Here is a 9,324-nt window from a genome sequence, read left to right as displayed (position 1 = left end):
ATATATATATATATATATATATATATATATATATATATATATATATATATATATATATATATATTCTCAAATTTTTTGGTCTACCCTAAAAATTTCTTTTTAAAATATTTTTGGTAAACGTTTTGTAAGATAATTTCCTTAGCAAAAAAGTATTTTTATATTATCTTAACTATATTATAAAACATATTCAACTTTTCTTGAAATTTAAAAGGTACATGTTTGATAATTTAATGTACAAATTTGTTATGCATAAATCACTCATCTTTTAATGAACATAAACTAATAATGGTAAAGAATAATAAATGAAAATATTTAAGGAAGAAACATAAATTAAATTTTGTTTCTTTTTTAATGTAGGCATGATGCTTGTCTAAAGGTTAGTCATGAAATTTTTTTAACATATCAGCTAGAAAATTTGTAGCCATTGAAACAGTTAAATAACATTTTCTATAAAAAAATCATTCGTTACAAAAATAATAATTGTCGCTGCCGTTTTAGACGGGTGCACACCTAGTAGTTTTAACATGTGAAAAAACAAAATAAATTAAAATGCTTTTTTTAGGAGAATTTCGTAGATCTTATCTAAAGTTTTCTTTCGAAAATACAAAAATATAAGGTTTTTAGTGTAAAACAAATATTTTTATTAAGTTTTTTTTTTTTATATAAAAATATTGTTTTTAGATGTTTTCTTAAGTCCTTTATGAAAGATTCTTGACTTTATAAAAAAAATAGTACAAAAGTGAAAACAAAAAATCTGTGTTATATTATAGGACCACCCAGACTGTCTATTTTAATGTAAGTGACTTTAGTTATCTGACATTTTAAATTAGATTTTTATATATTTCATAAAGGCCACGTGTCCATTATAATTTGATCTTCTTCCACCAATACCACAATCATCCAACTTCCACATCTCACCACCATCATCAAGTGTAAATGTAGCCAAGATTGTTCCCGCCACCACCGCCTCCCACTAGTCACCACCAACACCGTAAACCACCCCACCCATACCATCACAACGACCGTCCACTCCACTCCTATCATCATCGTCACAACCACTTTCCATTTCCCTCTACCACCAGATTATAAACATCAAGCAAAGATGGTATATATTCAATATGGCTGCAAACACATTAGGCACTCCTTTGTTATTAACTTCCATGTACTCGTTCAAACCTCACATCTACATATCACCACCCAAGAATTAATGAAAAAAAACCACAAACCAAAAAATTTAATGGTAATTGTAACACCCGTTTTCCAGATTGAATCAGAGTATGACGTAAAGGTGTCATGTGTCACGACATGACTAGCCAAATGAGAACGTGTATCTGGAGGATTGTGATGACGTGACATGTATATGGTCACGACGTGACAAGGGCTGCAACCTAAGCCCATGATCTTTTAGGTTTTATTTTGTATTTAAACCTCCTTAACTCGAATTAGGGTTCATTTTCAGCTCCATCCCTCTTAAACCTCATAAACCCTAACCCTAATCCCTCTTGGTGGTTCATGGTTCATTTTATTGGTTTTGGTGCTCTTTGAAGGAAGTGAAAGGAGAACTGGTTCAACGATCAAGCAACCAACACCTTCTCATCTTTGACATCAACTTCTGGATCATTTGTAAAGATTCAAGTTTCTACCTTTAATGTTTATTCTCTTAGATCAAAGTTGTTCTAGTCCCTTTTGATTAATGGTTTTTATTTGAGTGAATGGATGGAATAAAGTTGGCAACTTTATGGTCCTCCTGTCCCTAGAGCATCATATCTTATGGATTTAAGAATTGGATGTGGTTTGTGAACCTTGCATGGTTTTAGATCATTTTCTTACCTTTTGCCCTAGGTTGGGTGGAGGACATGCATGGAGCATGCATGTCCATAAAGTTGTCATTTTTACGAGCCTATGAATTCACTTAAAGCTTTCTGTAAAGTTGGAGTTGATGACTTAATGGATTAAGGACTCAGAATATTAAGATGTTGCCTCAGGAGGTGGTCACGACATGAAATAGGGAATTTCACAACGTAACAATGGTGGATCTTTCATCTATCTTGTCCTGTTGTGTTCACGATGTGATCAAGGAGGGTTCACGTCGTGGTGCTTGCTAAGTGAGTTGTCTGTGACCGAGTTGGCTGAGTTGATGCGAGACCGAGTTTGGAATTGGACTGTGTGTGTTTCCATGATGGGGCCAAGGGATGGTCACAACATGAGGGTCAACTGTTAGTAATATTGACTTTCACTTTGACAATTGACTTTTGGCTATTTTGCTAGATTCAGGGTATAGACTAAGGTTTGACCTTATATGTTTTGTTAGGTGTGTTATAACACCGGTTGTGTGGCATTGAGTTGTGGTTTAGCTGATTTCGTGTGTCAGGTGAGTCTTTTCACTATATTATGTAGGATGCTATATGTCTTTGTGACTCTTGCATTGTGTGCTGGGCAGGGCCCATTGGTATGTTGGGATGGGCCCATTGCATTGTTGGGTTGGTCCCATTGATATGTTGGGTTGGGCCTATTGTATTGGTGGGCTAGGTTGTTGATATGTCGGCATGGGCCCGTTGATGTGTTGGGTTGGGCCTATTGTATGGTATGTGGTATTTTGGGGAACTCATTAAGCTTTGTGCTTACGGTTTGTGGTTTAAACATTTTCACGTACTTCCAGTTCTAAAGGGAAGGGGCCGACTTGACTGCACAACATCCCCTGATAGCTTTTTCAGCACTGATTATTATTGTTTAACTCCGGTGTTTCAAAGATACATTTTACTCTGATTGGTTTCAGAATAAATGTTTTGTGACATCTCCATTTTTACGGCCAGAAAAGACCGATTTTGTGTGTGCTTAATAAATCAGAGTATCATTTTAAAAAGACTTACTTTTTGGAATTTGTCACAAAAACATGATAACAATATCATCAATACATTTCCAAGAAATGTATTTTATTTATAAAACTCGAGATGTCATCGTCAATACAAGAAACATAAGCATAAACGAAGACTTACAACATTTCTTTACACTAATAGTCTACATCTCCTTGAATCTATGAGCAGATACATATATCATCATATCTAATTTCCCGTGATACAATAAAATGATGGGCCAGGTTAGAAAACCTTATAAGTACATAGGGTTTTTAACCCACAATAATATAGTTTATATGTTTAATTATCAAACCATTAGCCTAATTACCCATCCATGTTTTCTTATCTATTCTTCCCTAGGGTTATATCTTAAGGGTCATCACCTACATCATATTGACTTATCATATCCTATATCAAATGGGTGCGAAGTTCCTCGCTGCCAGTGTTTATCTAATAAGCACTAAGTCTATAGCTGCAAACGTTTAACTAATAGGCACTAAATCCATAATTGCCAATGTTTATCTAATAGGCACTAAGTTCATAGTTGCCAATGTTTATAGGCACGAAGTCCATCGCTGCCAGTGTTCTATGGGACTATCATCAATCAGTCTGGTAGTCATAACCTATTTATCACCAATCTAACATCACCTATTTCTCATTACCCATCACTACCCAATTCATGTTCTAAGTGTAAAATACTTATATAATTAAATAAATTAAATATCATCTGACATTATTTTATCTAACACATATCACCTTCGGTACATATAATAAGCACATAAGCATGTAATTATCTACATACTTCATATCTATGTGTAAGATGAAAGGGACCATGCACTCACTTGTTAAAGAGATGACTTGAAACTTGGGTAGAGCTTCGCTTCTAGAAATCAACCTTTCCTTTGATGTGACCTAGTATCATTATCACTAAGTTTTAGTCTAACGTTCTACGTGGCTATAGATAGTATAGACCTATCAATCATTCAAATGAACACTGATAGTATAAATAAGGATGAACCAGGCATGACAGTTGGGCGGCATGATCATTTCAGCATAATAGCTTTTCTGAAATCCAACAACCAAGCCATCATGATCATTCTAGACACCTCTCTTGTAAGTAGGTTAATCAGTATAACAACATGGAATTACTGATAAATCTTATTTATAGGTTCATAATGACGATTTATAACTATAAATATAAATTACACAGAAAAGACTAGAGCGTAGCTTAACTTACAGAGGTTCTTCCTGATAGAAGCTAGGAAATTGAACTGGCAGAGCTTCTATTCGCTAGCTACTACTTCTTTAGGGATCGCAGGGCTTCGCCGAAGGCTAAAACTAAAGGAAATGGGCTAAAATCGAGAGAATTTCGAGAGAGAGAGAGAGAGAGAGAGAGAGAGAGAGAGAGATGGGGAGTGAGGAAGTAAATGAGCAGCTAAAGTCTATTTATAGCACAATTGCGCGTCGCGCACACCTGAGACGTCGCTCCTCCTATTTTTGCCACTTGTCACAAATATGGTGGTACACCCTCGCCTTCTAGAAGGTGCGCGCCGTGCAACCCACCTACACGTGAGGCTTCTCGGAAAAATTCAGAAAATCGTATCTTCTTCATACGAGCTCCGTTTTCGACGTTCTTTATATCCATGAAAAGTTCTCGATGAGATCTACAACTTTCGTTTAGACTCTATCGGCTAATTTTGACTTTATTTTTAAAGTTGTATTTTTAACAGGCTTAGACTGTTAAAGTCCGTTAAAAATTCATAACTTCCTCATATGATATTCGTTCTCGATTGTCTTTATATCGACGGAACCATATGAACGAGATCTTCAACCCCCGTTTAGATTGTTTTTTCCTAACAATCAACTGATTTCTACTTCGGTTTCTGAGCCATATACTACTACGCTGAAACTTCTAAAAAGCCTAACTTCCTTTTACGAAGTGATTTAGACGATATATATGCATGAATTCGCTTTTACGATATCTATGACATTTGTTCAGATTACTAAGGTTAATAAGTAACCTATCTCCAACTCACTATTTACAACATACCGTTTGAAAGCGAAACTTCGAAAGGTCGTAACTTCTTCATTCGAAGTTGAATTTGGGTGTTCATTATATGTACGGTATCCTCATCATATATACAATAATTTGGTTAAGATTATTTATCCTAAATAATCCTTCTTAAAAATTCATTATTACGGCTTATAATAACTTTATTGCCTAGCCCAAATTTGTAGGTGTTTTAGGAAGTAAGTAAAGATAGATTCCCTTAACTATGGTTCACCTTAAGCTTTCAAGCTCAACCTAGCTGTTCGGATATAAGACTTTCAGTCAAGAAGCAATCCCTCTACCTCTTCTACTATGTGAACGAAGACTGTGTCAAGTAAAGTTTCAACTAGGAATTCGTTAGCTCACCTCAGCCAAATCATCGGAACTCTCACAATAAGGTACAAAAGTTTCTTCGGCAGTAGCCGCAGTTTATCCAATAGAAAATGTCGTTGTAGTTGTAGTCGCAGTAAAGGAAAGTTAATCATACCTAGTTCTTGTTTGTATGGATTTAACGATTTAAAAATGAAAATTTTATTGACATTTTTGGGAAGTTACAGTAATGTAAGTTGAAGAAGACCGTTCGTCATAAACCCAAAAGTTCAAACCCAATATTTGATCTCGAAAGCAAAGCTCATTTATCGTTCTCACAATCTGCCGAAGCTTTTAAGAACACAATTTGAGGAAGAAAGTGAGAAAAACCAGATTCCTTTAGGTGCGTTAGCTTCACACTTTCGTCGATTTCATTGAAATCCCTAATTAGGGATTATATGTCGACAAGAACAACGTCGCAAATGTCAAGCATTTTTTCTAGGGTTTCAGGAGAAATCTCCCCTGCGATTCCAACTGTCGTATCGAAATTGAAGTCGTTCCCCTATTTAACATGTAAATTGATCTTTTAGGGACTTATTATGCAAAAAAAAAAAGGTTAATTAAATGGGTGAAAACAAAATTTTATTGTGTTACTGGGACATTATCTTTTTACGTCATCCCGTTCATGAATTCCAAACTCATTTAGCATTTAGTATCTATGAAAAATTGCAAAATTAATGATTATTTTTATTAACATTATAATATTTGTTTAAAATCTTGAAAAACGATAAAATGGATTTCATAATTTGATTTTCTCTCTTAATTTAATCATTAAATATTTTAGGAACAACCCTTTATAAATATTTCACTTAACCATTAAAATTTCTATGTGCACCTAACGGCATTATGTTCTTAAAGTTTGTCTTATATTATTGAAGAAAATTATTACAACAGTCCTGGAAAGTTCAAGAACCACTTTTGCAAATGGTGAATTTTTTTATTTAAATCTCATGTTAAAATTTTAATTATTGTAATATTTAGGCGTGGTATATAAGGGTATTAAAAAATAATGCATCATGAAATGGAATGATGGAAATGAAGGAGAAGTAGGGTTTACATAGAGTGATAGTACCATAGAAGATGTCATATGATATGAGAAGTTGCTTTCCACCTAACCTGACTCACCTTTATTCGTCCTTCCCTTCTCCCTCTTTCATGGATGCACCTCCGTTACTCCATTGATTCCGATACACATTCCACATTTTTCCATTTCCTAATGGCCAACTTACGACCCGCTTTCACTAAATTCATCTCTCTCGTCTTCATCCTTATCCACCTCGGTTGTTTCATGATCTTCCCCACCTCCGATCACCACCGTCGTCGCTCCAAAAAGACCAGAAACCCATCGTCTCCGATCCCACTCCTCCGCCCCACCGCCACCAAACTTAAACCCGACAAAACCCTTTCCGCCTCTTGGTCTTTTATCAAACAAATCTTCACGTCCAAACCCACTTCCCAAACCGACAATAATTCATCCATTATCCATCATGTACCTTCTCCGGCCTCCTCCACTCGCTCCTTACGTAATTCCACCATTAACGCCCCTCTGGAAACAATCCTTCTGGACCCTCAACAACAAAGAAACCGACCTGGATCTCTAACTGAATCCGACTTCTTCCCTCTCCGCAACGACATCTACCCGTGCCCCAACTGCGGCGAGATTTTTCAAAAGCCCGGTTTGCTGGAACAACACCAGGCTTTCAAACACGCGGTGTCGGAGCTATTCGACGAGGATCCCGGGAAAAACATTGTCCGGATCATATTCCACACGGGTTGGCCTATTAACGGGAAGAACCCGATGATTTACCGGGTCATGAAGATCCACAACAGCCCCAAGATACTTACCCGGTTCGAAGAATACCGCGAGATCGTAAAATCTAGGGCGGCTAGACACGGTGGAGGACGACGGAGAGACGAACGTTGTATCGCCGACGGCAACGAGCTTCTCCGGTTTCACTGCGCCACGTTCTTGTGTGACCTGGGGCAAAATGGTAATTCCAGCATCTGCAGCCATCAGTACTGCAGTGTGTGTGGGATCATTCGGGTCGGGTTCTCATCCAAATTGGATGGCATATCAACGTTATCAACTAGTTGGAAAGGACACATGGCACTCCCGGAAGACCTCGAGGAGGAATTCCGGTTCATGCACGTGAAACGGGCTATGCTCGTGTGCCGGGTGATAGCGGGTCGGATCGGGTGTGACCCGGAAATGGGGGACAAGGATGACCCGGGATATGATTCATTGGTCGGGGGTGAACCCGGTGGGACACATACCTGCAGGTTGGACGAAGAGGATGAATTGATTGTTTTTAATCCAAGGGCTGTGCTTCCTTGTTTTGTGATTGCGTATACAGTTTGATTATGATCGTGTGGCTATTGATTAGGATCTGGAACAGGCTTTTGCAACAAGATCCCAAGAACTTGTTGCTTTTTTGTGCGAGGATGATTGCGCCCACTTTGTTGTGTTATGTAATTTATGGTTTGTGGAATGATGACTTGTACTTTAAGCTTTAAGGGTTGTTTAGTATTTATGAGATTGAGTCTCATGTGTCCACCTTGATCTTGGTTTTCTTTGAACGAATAGTCTTTACTCTTTATTGAATGTTACTTTTTGTATGTAGACTTGGGAAAAAGTAGTTTTGCAATTGGATTGTGTTATAAGGTTTGACTAGCATAGGAAGCATTGACTAGGGGTAGGGGTTGCTCAAACTAGGTTTTAATAGAAACCGGTTTCATTAAAATCGGACTAGATATAATTTTTATGTTTTGATATTTCGGTTAAAAATGAACCAGTTTTGAGCTGATTTTTTCTTGATTTTTTTAGGGATATAGATAACCAGTTCAATGTTGGTTTATATTTTTAATAATAATAATAATATCAACTGATTTCGGATTTAGTTTAGGAAATCCATTTTTTTTAATTCCAAATTTACCATATATATATTTTTTAAAATAAAAATCGGTTTTTAAAATTGCATAAAAACCAGTTTTCTCACTTTTTTTTTAAATCGACCCCAAACCATTAGATCAAATATATCCGGCTCGGTTTTTCATAAATGGTTGTATGAAAAACCCAATTGTTGTTTGTGTGCCGCTAGCTCAGAGTACTCTCTGATCCTGGTTTTTCTCTCTTGACCAACGAATGTTTCAAGAATCTTATGTAGCTTTATTTTTGTGAGAATTATATGACCACATGCAACCATTTTTTTTTTTGTTTACTATTTGAGACAAAGATTCAAAGAATTTTGACCGAAAAGGAAATTAATCAAATCTTCCGACTACATAGTGAAAACACGATTTCATTTCTATCCAAACAATCTCGTTACTTTGATCTACACTACACCTTTAAGGTCCAAATTTCCAAAACTTTTTAACATGTGTTGATGTGCAAAAAAAACTATTATTTTTATTTTTTAAATTTTGATGAAAATTATTAAAAACTCATTTTTCACCAAAACAGATTCTCTCATCCACACCCCCACAATCATAATACCCATAATCTTCATACCTAGAGATTTATTTCGTGAAATTCCATAAAAGTACTTCAAATTCTCATTTTCCTAAATGCTCAATTTAATCGTTGTTTTTTGTTCAGCTGATTTACGGTATCCAAGTCCATTGCTACATGCTCAAACCGGATGAAACTCTCTTTTAAGAAAGATTGATTGGTGTAGCCAAAAGAACTAATTAATGAAAAGTATGGACCTAGTATCTACTTCCATTGAGATACATCATACATCAAACAGGAAGATTTGTCAAGACATGATTCTGCTATATAACTTGTATCAAGATAATTGATAAAGCTTGGTTTGACAACCATAAAAAGGGTAAGTATAATTGTTTTAGAAGAAACCGACATATCTTTTTTGTGTGGTTATCACTATCATAACAATAAATATAGAGGGTTTCAATCATGGATGGCTTTTAACGAGATAAAAAAAAGTGAGTGTTGTGAAGTCTCTGTCTTTACTTCTTGAAAATGACTCTTTTCCCAAAAGTACTTATGGAACATTTAGGTATTTACATCCAACTGTAATTTTTGCAAGAGAA

The 9,324-nt window shown here is 36.0% G+C and overlaps 1 protein-coding gene across 1 annotated transcript; it reads left to right on the top strand.

Moving 5' to 3' along the window:
- The first annotated feature begins 6,290 nt into the window (after positions 1 to 6,290).
- Positions 6,291 to 7,919, top strand: LOC145073637 (uncharacterized). The gene has a single exon (XM_079020165.1). It carries the CDS (start codon positions 6,434 to 6,436, stop codon positions 7,631 to 7,633), a length of 1,200 nt encoding a protein of 399 aa, XP_078876291.1. The 5' UTR covers positions 6,291 to 6,433; the 3' UTR covers positions 7,634 to 7,919.
- The last annotated feature ends 1,405 nt before the right edge of the window (positions 7,920 to 9,324 follow it).

The sequence above is a fragment of the Lactuca serriola genome, chromosome 9 (assembly GCF_051521515.1).
Source record: "Lactuca serriola cultivar US96UC23 chromosome 9, Lser_US96UC23_V15, whole genome shotgun sequence".
Taxonomy (NCBI): Eukaryota; Viridiplantae; Streptophyta; class Magnoliopsida; order Asterales; family Asteraceae; genus Lactuca; species Lactuca serriola.
Note: the sequence above shows the minus strand (reverse complement) of the source record. Positions and strands in the feature narration are given on the sequence as shown.

Coding starts and splice junctions, on each gene's coding strand:
- LOC145073637 (XM_079020165.1), top strand. CDS start 6,434: ATGCACCTCCGTTACTCCATTGATTCCGATACACATTCCACATTTTTC.